Source organism: Cyprinus carpio, chromosome B24, assembly GCF_018340385.1.
Source record: "Cyprinus carpio isolate SPL01 chromosome B24, ASM1834038v1, whole genome shotgun sequence".
NCBI classification, from domain to species: Eukaryota; Metazoa; Chordata; class Actinopteri; order Cypriniformes; family Cyprinidae; genus Cyprinus; species Cyprinus carpio.
The window spans coordinates 22,023,125-22,046,326 of record NC_056620.1 but is presented as its reverse complement, the minus strand read 5'-3'; the positions used below and the strand labels follow the sequence as shown (position 1 = coordinate 22,046,326).

Here is a 23,202-nt window from a genome sequence, read left to right as displayed (position 1 = left end):
TGGCAGCAGTGTGTGCATGTCTCTCTGTCTCTCTCTCTCTCTGACCCACGTAAGCATTTTTCACATAGACAGTCTAATAACTTTAATAAGTGTGCATGTTTCAGTGTTTGGTTTTGTGGTTGATGTGTGTATGTGTAAAGGTTGACTCAGCCGTGTGTGTGTGTGGAGGGGCTGGCGTTGTGGTTTGTGTCTTTGATGTGGTTTGGCCATGAAAAGTCTGACGGTTCCCCAACAGTGCCGCGCCAGACACACACACACACACACACACCTCAATAAAGCCCCACCAGAGGAACTTTCCCGCGAAAACATCGCCTGGCATCTCACTCATTTGTGTGTGTGTGTGTGTGGCATCGTCTTTTCCATTCTCTCTCACACAGGCTTATATATACGCAGGTTTGGCCGCAGGTCTGGTTGTAGGTATGGAGATGACACAGCGGAAACCACCGGCTCGGAGAACTTCCTCACAAACACACGCTGTTGTGTGTTACCGAGTGCGTGTGTGGTTTGCGTCTATAAATGTATGACACGTTCACACACTCGTGATCCACTCCAGCAAAAAAAAATCACCGTGATGGCCGTCTCCACTCTGATTGGAATCCTGACGCCCGGTGGAATTGTGGGATTCTGGAGGGAACGACAAGATGGGAGACGATTTGTCCATTACGGCATTCCGGCAGAGACCACAGAGAGAGAGAGAGAGAGAGAGAGAGAGAGAGAGAGAGAGAGAGATGGGGCGAGTAGGTGGCCCTCTAGAGAAGCCACTTTTATTTCGGAGTTCTGGGAAAATGAATCAGAAGTGTGTATTAGACTGTGCTGTATGTGTTTATAGCTGTATTAGGTGTTGATATTCATGTGTTTTTCTTTAGAATCAAGAATATACCCACTTTTCAGCTTCTGAATTTACTTTTTGACTACACAGGCTGTTGATCAGTCGTCATAATAAAGCAGTCATTCAGAACTGTGAATGCCTTTAAATTCCAATTTATTTCCTGGATTTGGTCAAGATTTCAAGTTGCAATTCAAATTTAAATGTCAGGAAGAAGAATGGGAATTAATTGAAGTTCAAAGAAACTCAGAAAAAGAAAGCTTTTTTTCAATCAAGACAAACTTTTAAAGTTTTGACAAAAGTTTAAGAAGCCTCAAAATTTGATGGTGTTTATACTTGATGGATGGACGGAGATAGAGAAAGAGAGAGAAATGGATGAATGGAGAGATGGATAGAGAGAGAGAGGAATGGATAGATGAATGCTTGAATAGATAGATAGATAGATAGATACAGTATAATAAAATTATTATTTTGGGGGGGGGGGGGGGTGAAGAATACTTCATTTCCCAGAATGCATCACTGATGTTGAATTCCGTTGAATTGTGAATTCAGTAAATTCCTGCTCCAGTCACTCAATTTTAAATGCCAGTTGAACTTCCATTGAGGGGTGTGACTGATTCAAATTAAATTCACACTCATGATTTGAAGATTAAGTCAGTTCTTCTCTTCTGAGTCATTTTAATGATGAGTTTTGTCCTTTGAACACACAAACCCCGGTTCTAACGTGTGTGTGAGGGTCAAAGCCTTTAAATGGAATAACGGCACAACACATTTGATGTGTGGTATGGAGAGCTTTTATTTTAGCCCTAACTAACCGGTTTCTGTCTGCGCTGGCACTGCTGTTTAATACTGCGTGTGTTTGGTATTTATGTGCTTGTCTAATGAGCAGCCTGGGCCGAAGCGCTGGATCTGTGCGCTGGCTGCAGTCTGAGCGCCCATCAACATCAAACAACACAGACAGACGCTCGTCTCTCCCTCGCTCTCCAGATCCATTCCAAAACCTAGCCAGACGCCTACCTAGACAGCATAGAGATTCACACAAAATACTTTGTATAATTGTGTGCCAAATTTCCATTAACAAACTAATTAACTTAATCAGTCATTCAAATATAAATGAAACAGGCCAGATTTGTGCACACAAAAAATATGCCATTTTTATTAGATATTTGCGTCTTAACGATTTTATTTAAATAATCATATTACTAAAATGCATTTTTTATTAGTACTACTACAGAAATCTGACTGGTTTCATTTAGTATGTAATAATGATATAAAATTACATAAATTATTTTGGGACTGACCAACATATATAAAGGGAGAAAACATTTAATATTTTTAAATGATGTTATATCCACTATTTATTTAGAATTGTTCTATAGTTTATACAATATTTAATGCAGTTACATCAGAAGTGATTAAATTGTAGTAAGTAATTACTTAGTAATGCATGACACCTAACACTGCTGCCAATTATGCAACTCATCAAGTTGATTCATTTTTTTTTTGTTGTTGTTTAAACTATGCAACAAAAAAACAGTTAATTTATAAATCCAACTCATTTCAACTGAATATTGCTTGTTCACCACTAGCCATATTTTAACCGTGGTTATACTTTGTAACTGAATTAATGTAACTGATTTCACAATGGTGATTCTAAGCAATTATATTAAATGTATTTTGAAAATATTCAAATAGATGCACATTAGTAATAAACTAAGCCATGATTTTTGTGCATGACTCTTATCTGTTTCATACCTATACTGGTTATTGTGTATTTAAAACACATTCAGTTCTTGTTACCATTACCGAAATCTAACATGTTTCATCGATGTATAACTGGCAAATATGCATCAAATTATTAGTTTAAAACTGTGCATTCAAAATGCACGGAAATTTAATATGCAATTAAAATACATAAATTCTTAATATAAGCACAGATTTTTTTTGAGTGTTCTGTTGGCCAAATTCATCAGTGTATCCTTTATAAAGAAGTCAATCCCAGAATGCTTTGCGCAGCTGAGTTGATTTTGAAACAGATCTTGTCTCTCTGTCTCTCTCTCTCGCTCTCAATCGTGTCTAAAAGTGCATACGAATTCACTTGTGCTGTGTTTATGTTTGGTATTTATTTTTACTCCAGCGTTTGTGTGTATGTGTCCGTACGGCGCGGGTGAGCTCTTGAAGGAGGTGATGTCATAACTCAGGCCTTCCTACTGTAAGAAATCTTCTAATGGCATTACATCAGCACATGGGACCCCGACCGAGCACAGTGTCATCCAGAACAGCTGCCGGCGGAATCAGATTCATCCCGCTGTCCTTCTTCCTGTCTTATTCCCAAACGGCTTCTATCTAGGAACATTCCCTCTAGAAATACGGATGCGGTCACCTCTCTGTGGCCTTGTCCTTCACCGTTTAAACATTCTTCAGTCGCACTTGTTGACTTGTTTGTCATTAGGCGATTGCAGGATTGTCCATTCACGCATTTACAGTGCTGTCAGCCTCACACACACACACACACACACACACACACACACACACACACACACACACACAGATCTGCATATATAGCGTCCGCTGCTGCTGTTGTGACGACACTGTTGCTAATGAGAACACAAAATCAACACACGCAGTCCCTCTTACATAAAGTTTTACAGAAGAATCTCACAGAGAACATTCCAGGTCATATTGCACCTTATTGCAACATTAGTTTTTGATAATTAGACACATTTTTCTTCCAAGATTTTTAAAATGTAACATAAAATGTAACAATAGTTTCAGAACTCATTAAAAGTTTTCATAAAAAACTTGAAAACCTGGGATAAGAAAAAAAAAAGAAAACCTGTAAACAAAGTTGTAGGATTTGGAAAGATTTAATTAGTTGTTTTTTAAATTTAATTTGTTTATTATTTAGTTATAGTATCTGCGTTTTTATAAAAATTAATATTAATATTAGTAATAATTAGTAATAATAATAGGCCTATTTTATTTTCATGATGTTTGTCCTTTTAGTTTTGGGCAGAAGGATTTTAGATTTAACCAGTATAAAAAGTTTACATATTTTAAAGTGATGCTGAAATGGTTGCTTGTACTATTTGTTTGTAATTAAAGATCCAATATTTATACACATAAAACATAATGGAACAATACGTTGGAAATATTTGGTAAAACTCTGGACTGGTGAAAAAAAAAAGGAAAACCTGGAAATAAACAAGTTTTAGGATTTTGAAAAATTTAAAACAATGAAAATATTAAATTTTATTTATTCATGTATTGTTTTTAATTGTTTATATTAATTGTTTGTTTTGTTATAATTATCCATATTTTTGTTATTATTTATTATTACTATTTTATTACTGTCCATATTAATATTATTATATTTTATTTTTATGTTTTATTATTATATATTTGTGTTATTATTATTATTATTATTAGATATTTTTTATTTAATTTTCATGATCTTCATCCTTTTAGTTTTGGGCTAGAAGGATTTTTGATTGAAGTTATGGAAGAAGTTGACACTGAAATTACTGAAATTAATTGTACTGTTTGTTTGTAATTGAAGATCAAATATTTATGATAGAACTTTGATGGAAAATGTTTGCTAAAAGTCTGGACTGCTCTCAGGCAGCTTGTGTGGGTGTGTGGGTGTGTGTGTGTGTGTGTGTGTGTGTGTGTGTGTTTTAGGGAAACATTGAGTAAATTAGTGGATCTATTACAGTAATCATGCTATTTCTGTGTGTTTGTGTTTCTCAGGACTGAGTCTGGGATTGTGAAGTTCACCCAGAGACTCTCTTTGAAGGACAAACACTGCAAGGAGGACAGGAGTCAGTCGTCCAGACCTCCGGCCTACAGGAGGCGCTCTCTCAGCGTAGACTGGTACTACAACATTTACATCAATTCAATAAATCAATCAGCTGAAAACCGGTTTGCGAGAGGTTGACCAGACATTTGAGCTCAAAAGATGCCAGAAAGCCATGCTGGCTCTGAACTCCACTAGTGAGCCGTGGTTTTTCCTCTGCTCATCTCTACAGACATCATGACTCCAGCTCTGACTGTCTCTCTGCTCTCCACCCTCTCCGTCTGTCACGGCTGATGCATGTCCAAAACTCACAAATCTGACTCACTTCCAACATGCTTTTCTTGGGAGCTTTTACTGAGATCATCAACATGCACATTGTTTTAAAGGCACATGAATCTCTCTGCCTTTTTTTCTTTACCGTTTAAGAAAAATTACCAGACCTTAACCACAATTACTCATTTTGGAAATTCTTTAATGGTGCATCAAAGTACTTTAATGAATAGCATGATGTTAAGTCAGACTTGTGTAGCGCTTTTTACAATTCACACACATTGTTTCAAAGCAGCTTTACACAAAATCATGATGTTAATGATGCTAACGCATTTATCAGATAATATAATAAGCAATCAAGCAGTTGAGATTTGCTATATATTAAATATTGCTTTATGTGAGTATTATGCGAAAACAGTTGGACTTACTTTATATATCCAACATTCTATAAAGGTCTGGTCATTAATATAGTTATGCTAGCAAACATATAATTAAATAGGCCAATATGATTTTATTTAAAAAGTTATTTTTGATTATTTGTATAAACATATTTATACAGCATAGATAAACTTTTTTTGTTGAATGAAATATACTAGTTAATCTTATCACGTTGGACTAAAATGCACTGACTTTGTTCACATATAGTATAACAGCTTCAAAAACACATTTTGGGGGATTTTTTGTAACTTTGTTACACTTGTGATCCTTCCAGTCAAAAATGACCAGCTTATAAATTGGTCATTATAATTTATTACTACCAAATATTGGATTCCATCTTTTTGTCTGCTTGTTTTCTGTCAGTTAGCACATGTTTTGTATTTCTTTTTGGACCTGATTGATCATAGACCTCAATGATCTGAGCTCATGCACCTCAGTTTTTAAGGAGACATTGTCAAAATTATCCATTAAAAATTTTTTATTTTTCACTCCAAAATGGACCTAAAACCAATCAGTTCCAAAAAGAAATTCAAACCTGTGCTAATTGGAAGATTGAATCCAAGATTTGGTGGTAATACAGCATAATGAGAGATTTACAAGCAATTTTTAAAAGGCCAGTCGTTTTTGACTGGGAAAAATAATTTAAAGGGATAGTTCACCCAAAAATGAAAACTACTTCTTTTGTTGGATGTAAAAGAAAATATTTTGAAATATTTTGGTTGATGGTACCCATTGATATGTATAGATTCCATATTTGACTGCTCTGGATACGTTGATGTGTCCACCCTCTTGTAACAGTCAACTTGACGTTATTCACCATAATAATCAATAAATATTCAAATATATACAAGTGTATAACTTGCTGTTGTAGACACACACAGTCAACGTGCTCAAAGCTTTGCAGACCGTTCCAAAAATGGCGGATGTCTTATGTATCGCCGCCCATAGAAACAGTCGCTAATGAGGCATCTACATATATATAACTATATATATATATATATAACTATGATGGTACCCATTGACTTCCCTAGTATTTGTTTCTTCAGATTGTGGAACTCATTGGCTTCCGGCACCTGTTTGTTTTCCAACATTCTGTAGAATATCTTGTTTTACGTTCAACAGAAGAAAGACACTCATACAGGTTGGGAACAACTTGAGATTGAGTAAATGATGGCAATTAAATTTTTTCCTTCAAGTAAATGAGTTAAAAGGTATTTAAATCATCCGATTGTAAACCTGCTATGCACTTCCCAAACTGCGAGTTTATGTGCTTTTGTTTTGTGCATGAGAAGAGGTGTGTATTGGCGGTCGTGGCATATGGCAGATTGGGAGCCGGGCTCCGGAGACGCATATAACTCCGGGGAGTCTCGGGCCGGCGTGTCCCCAGGATGTAGCCACCCTGGCTGGGCGTGATGCGGGCAGGGCCCCCCTGTTTTCAGGGCCGTGCAGGGACTCACGCAGACTCCCTGTCACCTCCTACACGCCAAACTGTCTGTCGCCAGAGCCCCTTAGACGGCCTAACGTCACACACACACGTACAGGGCCGTTGCACAAAGACACATCGGCACACACGCATTCATACATTGATTGATCCCGCGCTCACATGCGCGTCTCGGAACATCCCCATGGCGACGGTCTTCTGTCTCTGCCCATCAGAATTAGAGAGATTTGCCCCCTGGGGTGGGGGGCGAACAGGTGGCGGGCAGTTGAACTCTACACAGCAAACACTCTCACAGGGGAGCGACTACTACTGCGTCAACACACGCGCATACCGCCGCATGCACACAAATACTCCCGCGCTTAATCTCTTAATCTGAGAGGATTAGAACGCATACGCCCGCCACAGAAACACGCAAACGTGCGATGGGAAAAGACCACGGCTTTACTGCATTAAACAAACTCGCTCCTGTTCTAATGCCATCAAAGCAGCACACATGAGTGAATATCACGAAACACATTTCACTGCAAATTCAAATGAAAGAAACTGCTTTCCATTAAATGAAAATGAAACATTTTGGAGGTTTTTATTTTGCAATCAGACAATCTTTTATTTATATTGCTATAATGCAGAAAAGTGTCTTTATATATGTGTGTGTGTGTGTCCATATATATATATATATATATATATATATATATATATATATATATGTAGATATATATAGATATATATAGATATATATATATTATTTTTAAAATATATTGGAAAAAAATTTAAACAGGCATAAGGAAATTTTTTTTGTGGTCAGTTTATCTTTTTCAATTTTATGCAATCCCCCCCCATTTTGTTTAATTATTTATTTATTTATTGCAAGTTTGAGTGTTGATTTTATCTATTTGCAACTTTAGATTTCAATTATAATGCATGTACTGTATATAAAGGCTACTCTGTCAATATGAGAAATCTCCACTTTAGTAGCACCAAACTTTATAGTTTTATTCCTATCTATATTCTAAAATGTTTGTTCAAAAAATAAAATGTATATTTATCTATATATACATATATATATATATATAAATAAATATATATATATAAAAACAATATATATATATATATATATATATATATATCTATATATATATATATATATATATATATATATATATATATATATATATATATATATATATATATAAAAACATTTCATTCCTAAATATATGGTGAAAATCTATTTTTGTCTGTCAGTTGACAGTATTTTATTAAGTGATAAAAAGAGATATCCAAACTATGCCAACACAATGCAACAATAATTGTAAATCTGGCTTTTACCAATTTTCAGATTTTTTTTATTTTGGAAATGTTTGCAAATTTGTGCATATTTAATAAGTTAATAACTCTTTTGCTTATTTAAAAAAAAAAAATTCAGTAAACATACAGAATACAGAAGTTAAAATTTGTATCCTTTTGATCTGTATTATGAAAATGTATGTAATATAAGAATCACTATTGAGAAAAAACTAACTGAAATAAAACATCCAGAATCATTAAGGTAATGAGAATTTCTGGTGGAAAATTTGTTTAATTTTCATTAAAATTTTGCCACATTCTTAAAAATGTACTTGGATTATGCAAAACATAATATTTTATTTCTTGTCTGTTCATTTTGAGGTGAAATGTGACCCGTTCTTGTGAGATTCTGATTCTGAAGTGCGTTTGCGTGCTGAAGATCTCAGTGGTGACAAGCAAACCTGTCGGCGTGTCTTTCAAGCGGCGAGGGAATCAACTGATTAGCTTTGATTCCCCATTGTGTGTGTGAGAGGTCGAAGGGTTAGACTGGCTCCACTAGGCCTGAAGTACACAAGAGAGAGAGACGGGTTCTGTTGACCCTGGTAACACACACACACTGATCGGTAATACTGTCCTCGCTGCCCCCCTCCTGTTGCTTACTGTCACACACACTCCCCCTCCAAATTTTGGCTGGTCGGACTGCAGTCTGTCTGGTGCCAAGAATCAAATTTCAGACTCTCCTTCTCGCAGCCACATATAACCCTCAGAGAGGAGTCCCTCTGCCCCCTTTCCGTCTGTTATAGCCAGCTACTCTAAAAGAAAGAGCGATGTCGTCCCGTCCGCTCTCTGCGCATTTGTCATAAAACATTCCAAATGTCACCGGAGTTTCATTTGATTGATGACGACGTGAAAGAATTGGCATGTTACTTCGACTGGAGTTTCTCGTCACATATTGGTGCATTGTTATTGCTGCATCTATTGCAGTCGTTTATCAATATAAAATCCAACATGTTTCTCTAAACGTATACTTTATGAACTTTGTTCCATGTCAGAGTTAACCTAATAAGTAACATCATTCACAAACTTGATTACAGTTCAAAATTGTATTATGTAGTTTAAGTGAAAACATTTGTTTGATATGGAATTGTATTACAGCAAGCATTACCTGATGTTCTTTCTTGGTTATATTAATTGAATACAATGCAACTGAATTGAATAACGTTGAGTCAGAGAATGTGAATTGCTTTTACGGTTGTTTTGCAATTGTGATCATTCTATGAATGCAACACAATATTGAAAGTGTTGAAACTAATAGTAAGTAAAATCTTTTTCCATTGATTTTCTCTACAGTAATTTCAAACACTGTAAAAAATACTGCTGCAATTAGTTAGAACAAATTCAAATTTGTTGAGATACCTAAATGCACTAAATGAAATAAAAATGAGCTAAATGTATTACTCTAAGCCAAGCATGAGCATTTACTTTTTAAAGTACTTACTCTAATGTCGAATTTTAAGCTGTGATAACTAATCGCAGGATTAGTAAACAATTCGGTAACACTTTACAGTAAGTTTGAACAATACTTAGTTAAGATTAAGTTCAGCTTTTACTAATACATTACTAAAATCAAAAGCTGTATCTGTTGACATTAGTTAATGCGCTATGAACTAACGTGAACATGTTTATTAACATTAGCAAAGGTTAATAAATGCTGTAAAAATACATTTTCATGTTCATTTCGTGTTAACAAATAAGACATTATTGTAAAGTGTTACCAAAATTTAAATACAAATTCTTCAGTAAAACCTGAACCGAACATTAATTGAAATTATATTATAATTTAAAAAAAAAGGTAAAAATATGAAGACTGTGAATTGTGCATCACATTACACATAACAAATGAAGTGTTCTTGCTGTCAGTGTTTATCTGTTATGTGTAAAATTGACATTTTTATGTACAAAAATGATATTTCATTTCTATAATCTGATGCATGTTTGTTAAAATAATGCCTAAATAGCTGTTTGGCTATTGGTTAACATTACTGAATGGCCTGAATAATGGATGGTGTTAATGGAAAATCATTTCAGAGAAAGAGTGAGTTTTTCATTTTTTTTAATGAAATATGATGATTTGTTTGCTTCATGCATTGGTGAATTGTGCAGAATAAGCCCAGGAACGCCATTAAGAAAGCACAGAATGTTCCCGTTGTCATTTATTTCCTGTATAGCAACATCAGATCTAAAAAACGAGTGACAAAAATACTCTCAGGCTTTTCTCGTTGTCTCACGTGAAACAAGGCGGATAATTTAGCGGCCACATTAGCAGTGCTATCGGGCAGAGTTTGATCTCGGAGGTAAATGTGAACATGTGTTCGGGGAAACGGTAAAGAGTAATCTCTTACCATCAGTGAGCTCAACACATGCACATGTGTGCGGGATTGCATGTGTTTATATGCGCCTACTGTTCTCAATGGCTATTATTCTTAGACGGAGGCATTACTCACTAAATTTTCCATACTATGGCCTATTCTCATTTAGCCTTGACTTACTGGACGTGTTAAATGTGCTCGTATTTGCGTGCTAAATTTTGCTTCGCCTTTTGATGTGATGCCAGACACAATCCCCAGATATTTGAGCACTTTTGCCCCCAACTTGGCTGTGTGTGTGTGTGTGTGTGTGTTACTATGCAAGCATTTTTCAAACAAACAGCATTTTGAATTACAAATATATTCTAATTGAAAAATCAACATGTTCTCCAGCGTGATTTGAGATTCAGTGGAAAAAGACTATCTGACTGTCTGTTCAAAGAGTCACATGATCAACATACAGAAGTGTTACAATGTTTCTTTGTTTTTAAATGTTTTCAGTGTTCTAAATCTTCCAGATTCAAATCAGATTTGGAATTCTGGGTTTTCCGTGTGGTCTCAGACGTTTGGACCTCACAGTAGTTGTGTGGTGGGAAACTATGTTGTGTGTGTGTGTGTGTGTTTCTGTTCTCTTCTATCACTATTCGTCTGATGGGGTGCTGAGACGGCTGTGTTAACATGTGGTGTCCCTGTTTCTTTTGTCTTTCTCTCTTTATCCCTTGTTCTTTCATCTGCTAGTCTTTCATGTGAGTGCGCGCTGTTCGCTCGGCAGCCCGTGTGTTCAGCACAAGAGGAGAAACTTTAAGCCTGGAGATCAGCCGCCTTTGAAACGGATCCGGCCTGCCAGAAATATACCCACTTTTATCTGCACACAGCACATACCTGCCCGTTAAAATAACCACGTTATTATCAGAGCGCTCGGAGGTGTTCGGCTGTATCCGACGCGCCGTCCTAATACGAGAGCATTTGTGACAGTTGTAGTTCTTGGAGCGCTTTGTTCTCTTTCCAAAACCTGAAGCCCCTCTGAATGAATCTTCATATCAGGGTATACGTGTCAATATTAATATAAATCGTCAATCAATATGGGTTTTTTAGCTACTTATTATTCAAATTTTACTTTTAGTTCCTTCCATTCTTACTCAATTTTATTTTTTCAAGAATAAACCTCATTGATTTATTTACTCATTAATTTGCAAGAAAGATTGTAAGGGACCAAATTTAGGACTTATTCAAACTTAATTCAAGATTTACTCTCTGAAAAGTTAAGCATAACTTTGCATCTCAAGTCAAGTATTTTTTTTTTTGTAGCTTTGTAAAAAACATTTTTTTTTAATAATAAAAATAATCAATATTAATTAATAATAATGATAGTTTATTATTTATTTTTTTTATATTTAAGGATGTTTAAAATAAGGAACCTTTAGTTGACGTTAATACATGAACTAAAATTAACTAACAATGAGCAATTCATTTTTACTGTATTTTTATTTATTTATTTTTTACTAATATAATTTAATTAACTGTATCTTTGTAATTGTTAATGAATAAAAAATAAATAAAAATCTGTTCATTGTCAGCTCAGGTCCATTAAATAATACAACTTTAGTAATAATGTGTTAGTAAATATTGAAATTAACTAACTAAGAATAATACATGTCTTTGTATATAAATAATTTATCGTTGTAAGTTTGTTTTTACTAAAGTGGCTGATTATATAATAAAAATATTATTATTTTGTCCTGAGGCCAGTGCTGACAGCATCTCTCTTTATTCCTTGTAAATTCTCATTTTGTGTGTATTTTCTTTTTCAGGGCCGAATCCAAAATGACTCAACAGATTCCCGACCCCCATCCTCTGATTCCACGCAAATACTCCAGCACGTCATGTTCGTCTCCGCCAAGCGCCGCGCGACGCCTCTACAGAAACCTGTCTGGAAAGTTCCGCACGGCCAACTTGGCTCTGGATGATGCGGCGCTCCCGATCCAGTCGGACAAGGACCATTCGCACAAAACCACCATGGTGAGATTCAAACACTTCAACAAGAACTATGCAATAACAGAAACTAAAATAGTCTCACATAACTATTAAATTATGACTTTGCAGCTTGTTCTGGCTTACATATGTGACTCTGGACCACAAAACCAGTCATAAGGGTCAAATTTTTTTTTTAAAACACATAAATATACATTATACATAAATAAGCTTTCCATTGATGTATGGTTTGTTAGGAGGACAATATTCGACTGAGATACAACTATTTGAAAATCTGGAATCTGAGGGTGCAAAAAAAATGTAAATATTGAGAAAATCACCTTTAAAGTTGTCCAGATGAAGTTCTCAGCAATGCATATTACTAATCAAAAATTTTTTTTTTTAAATGTACGGTAGGAAATTTACAAAATATCTACACAGAACATGATCTTTACTTAATATCCTAATGATTTTTGGCATAAAATAAAAATCACTCGTTTTGACCCATACAATGTATTGTTGGCTATTGCTACAAATATACCCCAGAGACTTAAGACTGCTTTTGTGCTCCAGGGTCACATATGACTGACATATAAAGCAACCAATCACAAGTGATGATTCTCTAACCTTCAAAGAACCTTATTGCAAATCATATTCAGTCAAAGATGGCATTGATGTATTTAATGCATGTGTGTTTGCAGTTAAAGCATGCATGCATGTATTTGCATGTGTTTTTCCACACGAGTGATGTATATCTATGCATGCATGTGTAGTTCCAGGGAAACGAGGCTCTGTTTGAAGCCGTGGAGCATCAGGAGCTGGACGTTGTGGAGTCTCTGTTGAACACCTTCAGTCTGGAGGAGCTGGACTTAAACACACCCAACAGTGAAGGACTGCTGCCGCTCGACATCGCCATCATGACCAACAACGTCCCCATGGCCAAACTTCTGCTGAGAGCCGGGGCCAAAGAGAGTCCCCACTGTGAGTACACACTCCCTGTGATCAAACACATGCAGCACGAGCCCCTTTATGAATCATAAACCATACATCTACAGATGTTGGCCACATGCTATACATTACAAAAAAGCAGTAGTGGCTTATTGCTTCAATCAAACAGCGGCAGCAGCAATTTGATATGGTATGCAACACCAATGATCAAAACATAAAGTCAGTTTTTCCACCACTTTATATAGGTATCATTATTTCTGCTGTAGTATGTTTGTGAATGTCCAGGTCATCTTAAAATAAAAAATAAAAATATTACATTTATTATATAAAAATATGCACATTATATTATATAATTTTACATTAAAATTATATATGCACATTACATTATATAATTTTACAGTATTATATTATATTGTATTATATTATATATTTTTGCATGACGAACATGAGGTGTAACTTTAGGAGCATGATTTTTAACATTATAACATTAATTAAACAGTTTCTCATTCATTATTTCTGTCATTTGCAATTTTTTTGTTATTAAATGATTTGTAAATCATATTGTAAATTATCATGGTAGTATTTGCTGTTCTGAACTTAATTTATTTTGATTTGTTGAAAATATTTAATTGCTATTACCATATTCAAGTAAGGAAATGTAAGGGAAAAAGGAAAAAAAATTACATTAATGTAATGCAGTTTTTAGTGAAAATTTTCATAAAAACGTACAAATCTGAATGCTTCTGAAAACAAGCTTATTTTGGGTTAAAATATGATGAAACATTAAATGAAACATTTAAATATGGAGCATTTCCTGAAATTCAACCAAAGTATCAAAGATAGTTGTCAAAGATTATTTGCATTAATTTGCTAATTAGCTATTTTACAGTGGTGAATGTGGCTCATTCATAACTCCGTTTTATAGTACACATTTAAAATCTATTAATTACTGCAGTTTAACCATACAATGTTCAGTTGTAGAGTACAATGTAGTTTTTACATCAGTAATATGACTGGGAATAAATTTAGCTCGAAAGCCTCAGGAGGAAATACTGTGAAATTTTCAGTGGAATTGAAAAAGAAAATAGAAATTGGGCCCAATTTAAAAAAAAAACAACAACAACAAAAAAAAAAAAACCAAGCCATCTTTTCCTTTCTTGTCAGTCTTTTTCAGATAATAAACAAACTGTGTTCCTGGGTTAAAACATTTAAAAAAAAATCCAAACTCTGGTTTATTTTTCATGAATTGACTAAATGTTTGCAGGTGTTTGTTTAATGTGTTTCTTGTATTCTCTAGTTTTAAGTCTTGAAGGCAGAGCCACTCACCTGGCCTCGCTGGTGCAAGAGGCGGAGCATCGCATAGCAGAGCTGGTTGCCCAGGTGACGGGGGAGGAGCCTGTGGAAAGGGAGGAGTCAAACAGAGAGAGACAGCTGAAAACCTGGGAATGGAAGCTCCGCCTCTACAAACGCATGCAGACGGGATTCACACACGCCAGTGAGTAACACACACACACACACCTGAGGTTACAGCAGCCGTGTGTGACACTGAGTGTGTGTCTGTGTTGAATTCAGGTCCTCCTGAGCCACCCAGCGTCGTTGATCTATCTGTCAGCAGTAGCACCAGTCTCAGAGTTTACTTCCAAGAGCCTCTCTGTCACAACTCTGCTGTTATTACCAAATACCGCGGTGAGTGACCCCTGACCCCCGCTTTAAGGCTGATATATATTCTACCACTGAAGCACATGAAGTCACACAACTGATAATATATATATAAAAAAATATATATATATATAAATATATATGTGTGTGTTTTTTTTATGTATATATATTTTTGATAGCCTTTTATATATTTTCAGTTTTAAATAAATAGTAAAAATAAGTAGTAGTAAGTAGAATAAGGTTTTTTTTTTCAGTCTTATGTTCATTTTTGTTTAACTATCCCTTTAATATAATAATTTTTGTTTAATTTATTTTGTATTTCAGTTTTAGTTTTTATTTATTTCCAGTTATTCATTTTACTATTTTTACTACTTATTTCAGTTAGCAGCAAATGTAAATATTCAAATTTTCATTAAGTTTGTCTAATAGTGACATTTTGTTATATTTCAGCTGTATTGCAAATAACAAAAATGTTTTAATAGCTTTAGTTTTAGTGTTAGTTTATAATATAATAACGCGAGTGCTGTCATAAACAGTGTCAAAAATAGACATACTGTATTACACTTGCTTGTAGTTTCTGTCAGACATTAGGTTTGTTTAATGGCTCTTTGAGGTGTTCAAACAAATTTAGACCATCTTTTTTGGTCAGACTTTGTGGACAAAAACTCTCCAGAATCCCTTCATTTTCACATTTTGCCATCACAGGTTTCCGTACAAAACAAATCGCACACAAATACAGTGTGACACAGTTTGTTTCTCCATAGAGTAAGCACACTGAAGTGGTTGTGATTAATAGACACAGGCCCACAGCATGGCATGGTGGTAGAATTAGCTCCGTCTGTGCATCTGCTGAATGACTGCTTCTTATGTGTGTCTCAGTGAGCTGGAGCAGCGTTCCTTCATTTACTCCATTACTGGGTGAGACGGTCATTGAAGACGTGACTCAGCTCCAGTATGACATCACTGGACTTCCAGCGGTTAGTATGAGGAGTAAAACAAACCACAAACAATATTACCACAGCTGTCAAGCTCCAAAAAAAAAAAAACCTTAACCAAAGAGCACCATAAAGTTCATAACATTCAACTTGTGCACTGTATTTCAGGTTTTCTGAAGCCGTATGGTAGCTTTGTGTGAGAAACGGACCTTAAATTAAAATTCTTTGTGACCCGCTCGATCTTTATGAATCACTTTGATTTTTAGTTTTATGAACGAAAGTTTTATGAATGAAAGAACAGATGTTTAATGAAAGCAGTGGTTTTCAACCACTAGGAAGCCTCAGCAAACTGCCAAGGGGTTCTCAAGATGGCTTAAAATAGTTTAAAATAAGACAAAACAGGCATTGAAATAAGCTAAAACAAATAAAAACAATCAAGAAATTTCTTATTTTAATTCACCTCCTCAACAACTTCATTTTAAAAGAGTGATTCCTGGAAAATTCATGTAAAGTAATAAAACTCCATGGGCATTTATAGAATAAATACACATTTTCCTCAAAACATTTCTTTTAATGTCCAACAAAAGAAATAAAGTTAACTATCCCTTTGAGCTATATCATTTGCTAATATTAATTTTCTTTTGGTTATGTCAGAAGTACAGAAAAGTTGTTTTAGAGGTGGAGCCCATTTTGAAGAAAGATTATAAAAACAAAGTTTTAGTGACCGAAGAATTGTGCACCAGTGTTAAGTAATACTTTAAGTTTTAGAAATTTTGTTATGTGCTTTTGTAATTTTTATAAATTATTTTTAATATTTATATTTAGATTAGATTGATTGTATTAATTAGATTTTTTTTAATGTTTTTCATATTTGTTTTTTATCTATTTATAATTTTATTTAATTTTGTTGTCCGCTTCATTTCAAGTAGTGGAAATTTTTATTTTAAATTTAAATTTTTAGTTAACTATACACCGGTGTACAATTAAAGAGTTCAAATTTATTGTTTGATTGCTTTAACTGGTTTTGTAAGAACAACACCACTGAACAAACAAAGAAGACAAAAAATTATTGATAATAATATTAATAAAATAAACTGACCAACTAATAAACATTAAAAAAAGCAAAATGATATCACAAATAACATAAATGCCTAAGTAATGTAAAACAGGAAGATATAAAACCTCACAAAAATCATAGTATCAATCTTTAAATACTCGTTGGCTATGTGTATGTTTGACAGCGTACATTTCTCATAAATGTGATTTAGGTCAAAAACGCATAACTCAATACATATCTAATGATCTTTAAGAAGAGACAAAGCAAAAGTGATCACGTATTAAACACAGTTAAACTTGTGTTGCAACATTACTGTTAGATCCAATATAGCCAGCACAGCATCATTCTTTAGTTTCGATCTTTTCGGAAATCCTGCATCGAATTGTGCCTTGTTTGTAAACGAATCTATAGTAAAACTAACACAACAAAAAAAATAAAACTTACTGACACGGTCTGGTTTTCCACAGCTTGGCACTGCATAGCATCTTGTTGTCTTCAGAGCATCTTCATCATTTGGTTTCTGTGTAAACCTGCACATTCACCTCTCTTGTAATCACTACATATGCAATCGGTGTTGAATGAATCTTATAGGATGTTTTATAGTACAATGACCTCTTGTATGTCAAAAGATCAAGGGAAGTTTGGTTTCTCAGTTCATGACCCCTTTAAATACAGCATCAGTCACAGATCTGTCTCTCTTGTTTCAGTGCACCTGCTGTTATGTCCAGGTATCAGCATATAATATGAAGGGATGGAGTTCACCTCAGATATCTGAACCCGCTTGTGCTACAGTCTCAAGTGAGTACACACACACAAACACTCAACAGTGACAAACAGCAGAGATGTTAGACATGTTTTGCTTTCTAAGAGATTGCATGACAGATAATGTGTGTGTGTGTGTGTAATTATTTATGTGTTTCTGGCTTCATCTGTGCCATACTTGTGTCCTCATTTTTATGTTTGTGAGGACAAGCCCTCCTTTTCCCCCATCAGATTTTAGGGCTCTTTTACATTGAGTGTGTGTGTGTTTTTTTTTTTTTTTTTTTTTGTTTGGGCATGCTAATTTTAATGTGTGTTTGTGTTTTCCATTTCGACTCCCTCTGGAAATATTTGCATGTCTGTGAGAAGCTGTAAAGTTGCAGACAGAACGGCTCTTATACACCAACTCAAAAACACACACACACACACACACACACTTGTTGTCTCCCTCTACAGTTCACACTCACATACACACACCGCTTTATGGCCGCATGGAGAAATGATTTTCACTCAATTTCTCTTGTTTACATGATGTTTGCGTCCTTTTTTCCGCTCGCTCTATCTGTTTCATAACACACACACATGCACACACACACACACTCTCGGTGAGGTTAGCCGACTGAAGAGAAGGTCTGTGTTAGACATTCCCGGAATAGAGCGTCCATGTTTTCCCTGCTTCCTCAGGAACTAGCCTGCAACCAACACACCATCAGAACATCATCCTGTTTACTGTGCCGAGAGAGTGTGTGTGCAAGTGCGAGTGCGAGTTTGAGTGTGTGTGTGAGAGTGCGAGTGCGTGCAAGGGTGTGTTCACGTGCTTGAGTGTGTCTGTGTGTGTGAGAGAGTGCGAGTGTGTATGTGTGTGTGTGATTCACTCAACTCACGATTCGATTCACGGTTTTGATTTCACGATTCGATTCACATTTTTTTAACAAAATGATATTTAAGTTCTTTTATTATTGCTTGGACAAAATGCTGCACGTTTCTTTGTGAAATTGAAATATAACACTACAATAATATACTAATATAGCACTTGCATATTATTGCTCTTTTAGTAGACGAGCAGAATGAGACGCATATTCACTCTCTGCCAGCAGGGTGCGCTTAAAGCATTTCCTTGGTTTCCGCTGTAAACAAAGCAGCGCTGCACTTATGAACTTTAATATGGATTATACAGAGGCAAGATGAAAAAAATACCATCTAAACTTTTCTAAAGACAGTAAGTTCCCCTCAGACAAACATTCATATAAACTCCTACCCCTAACTGAATCGCGATCGTTTAGCATCTCAACCAATTTAAATCATCACATATTTGAATCGATTTTCAACCGGCTTGCAGTTAATCGTTACATCCCTACATAATCACAGTTTTTGTTTGGTAGTAAATATATCAACTACAAAGCAATGCCCTGGCAACATTCTTCAACACCCTAATGACCAAACACAACAGAACGTTGAACACCTTAGTAACACCTTAGCAACCACATTGAACATCGGAGTTCTAGCTACATCCTAGAACCCCGTAGTAAAGCCTTAGCAGCCATTTCCACAAGTAATGCCCTGGTATCCTCTCTCAACACCCTAGCAACTACCCAAGCACCTTAGCAACAACCTAGAACACCCTATTAAGTAATGCCTTAGGAACCACCCACAGCACAGTAGTAATATGGAGCCGGAATGATCAATAATTATTCACGCAAAAGACGCAATGCACACATGCGTCACCCAATTCAGATGCATGACAAATAATTCATTTGCACCAAAAAAAATATATATGTGCATATATATATTCACAAAAACCAATTCCCATGCACAAAATAAGAATATATATTCATAAAATACGTTTCACGAATGCAACACACAATTCACAGATCTACCACTGTGTATAAAGTTTTTGAATGTTTAAAATTCATGAGTTTATCATGTGCTGTGAATGTGAATCGCCTTGGATTTGTGTGTGTATTTTTGAGACTTTCCTGGCAGCAAACTCATCCCACGCGGGACACTCGTACTCTTTAGCCAATCAGATTTGAGCCTGTCAGTCAACCAATCATAACACACTGTGGGCGTATGAATCGCATGTCCTGGGCATGCCTACCTGGATGCTGACCATCAATAACCTCCTTCAACACTTTAGCAACTGCCCAGAAGTTTGTAAACACCCATAACACCATAGCAAACACCAAGCAATGCCCAAGCAGCCTCTTTTAACACCCTAGCAACAATCTAGAACTCCCTAGTAATGCCTTGGCAACAGCTTTGTAACCACCCCAAACACCATAGCACTCACCAAACAATGCCATGACAACCTCCTTTAACACCCTAGAAAACCACCCAAGCACCCTGACAACCATCTAAAACACCACAGTAACACCTTAGCAACCACCCACAACATCATATCAACCACCAAAAAATGCTCCCTTTATCATCCTAGAAAATCACCCAAGCAACAATCTAGAACTCCCTAGGGACACTTAGCAACTACCAAGAACACCCTAGTAACATAGCAACCACCAAGCAGTGCCCTGGGAACACTCTACCAAACACCCAGAACACCTTAACATCCACCTAGGAAAAAATAGCAACCACCTAGCAGTGCGCTGGTAATGATTCACAAAACCCCAACTACTGCATAGCAAACCTTAGAATTGTGCTGGCAACTTTTACATGGACAAACACCACTTACCATAAGAAATCACCTAGCTACTATCTAACAAAGCTTTGGATACCACCCACAACACCCTAGCAACTGCATAGCAACACCTTAGCATTGTTCTTGCAACTTTTGAGATGGGCAAACACCAGTTACCATTGAAAGACTTTCTTCAGACTTTTCATATGCATCTATTGTTTTTTTTTACCCACAATGCACTGGTTCTTATCTCTGTCTGTGTTTCTGCAGGTTGGAGGGAGGTGGATGGTCTTCTGCCCCGTCAGCAGGGTCTGAAAGAGGCGTTAGAGCAGCTCCTGGGGCAAATTAAAGGGGCGCACCATCACTGCGCCTGCCACGGTAAACACTACTAGACCTGAATGAAACCCTCCTCATTCACGCCGAGCAGCAGCCACAAACATTACAGCACTTTAAAACAAATGCCGAGTTAACATTTCAGAGGGCTGGAGCGCGCGGGTCCTGTTTGTTGGTTTTAGGGCATCACCGCTGAGGGTTTATTTCACTGTGAGTTAAAGGGGATAAATTAGGCTCAACTGCAGGGAGTAAAACACACACAGGCTCTATGAGGAAATCACTGGCTGCAGATGCTTTACTTTCATTCACACACACCATAAAGATTTGCACCTATTTTAAGTCACTTGAATTGGGGTCTGTTAAAAAAGACTGGTCATTTACTGCCAAAAACATCTGTTAAATGCTATAGCTTTATCATAGTACTTTGTACATGGTCGTAATATGTTTTTGGTAATACTTTCCATTTGAACTACAATGTAAATATCTTTGTACATGAATATAATAATTTCATAAAACTTTATCCTTATTTCAACCCAAAATCAAAAGGAAAAAAGAAAATCCAGCTTATTTTAAAGGGCAGCTATTATGCAAAATTCACTTTTACATGATGTTTGAACATAAATGTGTGTTGGCAGTGTGTGTACACAACCACCCTATATTATAAAAATCCACCTGCTCTTTTTTTTTAATCCCCATAATTCATAATCAGTGTCTCTGAATAAGCCATTGGCAGAATCAGTTAAATATGACGTGACCCTGCTGTATTAGCAGAGTTGCGCACAATCTGACATGTTTATCTTCACGCTAGAGCATTTAAAAGCAGCATTCAAATAAGAAAAGTCTTCTTATTAAAGCTACAGAAGTTATTCAATCAAGAGCGTAAATTTTTTTTTGCTATTATTTTAATGTTAGGGTCATATTAACAGTGTAGACAGCAGTATAGGTACTATATTACGCTGCTGTCAATTAATACACAGATCTAAGCTAATCAATCTAATAATATAATCACAGAGTATCTGAGATACAAGCTGTAAAAGCAAAGCATATTGTGGAAAAGGGGGCGGGGAGCAGCAGCTCATTTGCATTTAAAGAGACGTGCACTAAAACAGTGTGTTTCTGCTTCGACTCTAAATAGACATTTTTAAAATGATATAATAAAAGATCTGTGGGGTATTTTGAGCTGAAACGTCACAGACACATTCTGGAGACACCTGAGACTTATATTACATATTGTAAAAAAGGGGCATAATAGGTGCCCTTTAAGGCCATGTTTTTGTTTTGTTTTTCGTTTTTTTTTTTGCATTGTGACATTCTTTTTTTTTTTTTTTTTTTTGTGTTTTATATGCACTTCATGCTTATGAATCTTCAAGCTGAAGTTGAAAAGCAACAGCTATTTCTATTGAAAATCAAATACTATTAGTGATTTATCATTTAGACTGAAAGCTAAAACTGCACATCTGAACTCCTCTTCATGACTGTCTGTGCTGTATTTGACATGTCTGACCGCTCTGTATGTTTAGAACAATGCAAAGCCCCGTCGAACACCAGGAAACACTCTGTTTCTAAAAGTCTGAGGCATCTCTTCCAGCCCACCAGCAAATTTGTCAAAAATCTGAAAAGGTGAGAGAAAACAACATCAGATGATGGCTGCTGCAGTGAGGAACGCTCTTGCATGATCTCTGACTCCTCTCTCTCTGATCCTCTCTGTAGAGGTCTTTATCTGGCCTGTATATTTTATAAAGATGAAAAAGTTCTGGTGACTCCAGAGGATCAGCTGCCTGTCGTCGAGGTGGACGATTCGTACAGCTGTCACGCTCAGGATTTACTCTGGTTCACAAAGGTGACAAAGTGTTGCACACAACCAAACCACTAGTAATAACCAATCAAAGCTTTTGTAATAGCACTGGTTCGGTCTGGTTTTTTAGTTTAAATGAATGTAACTGTTATTATATGTAATTGTTAATATTATATTTGTTTTTAAAAACAAAATGTATTTTATATATCAGTCAGTCACAATACAGATTGTTTCAAAGCAGCTTTACAGTTATAGACATGAAAACATACTGATTCAGTGATGCAACAAAATTCTGCTGTAATGCACCTCTAAAAAGACATACACACACACATTTGTAATGTTTATATCTATGTATTTAAATACATAAATAATTACAATATTTCATGTATCATGTAATTATTGTGATTTTTACATGCTAAATATATAAATATTTAGCTTTTTTAAAAGTAACTCAAAGGACTTCACATCATCTATAAATAAAATCCAACATATATATATATATATATATATATTATATATATATATATATATATATATATATATATATATATATATATATATATATATATAGTATATGACAATATATTTATATAATAACAGTTTACATAATTTATGTATAATTTGAATTGAATATAACAAATATATGTAACGTATTTCACATTATTAAAGATAAATGTTAAAATCCAACCAAA

General features: G+C 35.5%; 1 protein-coding gene across 4 annotated transcripts in view; it reads left to right on the top strand.

The window, feature by feature from the left end:
* Positions 1–23,202, top strand: part of LOC109050194 (ankyrin repeat and fibronectin type-III domain-containing protein 1-like) — a 77,700-nt gene that overhangs the window by 44,104 nt on the left and 10,394 nt on the right. For all 4 annotated transcript variants that reach the window (XM_042752283.1, XM_042752282.1, XM_042752281.1 and 1 more), the window contains 10 exons: positions 4,577–4,699; positions 12,233–12,440; positions 13,166–13,373; positions 14,638–14,835; positions 14,913–15,026; positions 15,879–15,976; positions 17,699–17,789; positions 20,653–20,760; positions 22,236–22,335; positions 22,426–22,555. In XM_042752283.1, coding sequence (XP_042608217.1) covers positions 4,577–4,699; positions 12,233–12,440; positions 13,166–13,373; positions 14,638–14,835; positions 14,913–15,026; positions 15,879–15,976; positions 17,699–17,789; positions 20,653–20,760; positions 22,236–22,335; positions 22,426–22,555 — 1,378 coding nt within the window. The remainder of the gene's footprint in view (positions 1–4,576; positions 4,700–12,232; positions 12,441–13,165; positions 13,374–14,637; positions 14,836–14,912; positions 15,027–15,878; positions 15,977–17,698; positions 17,790–20,652; positions 20,761–22,235; positions 22,336–22,425; positions 22,556–23,202) is intronic.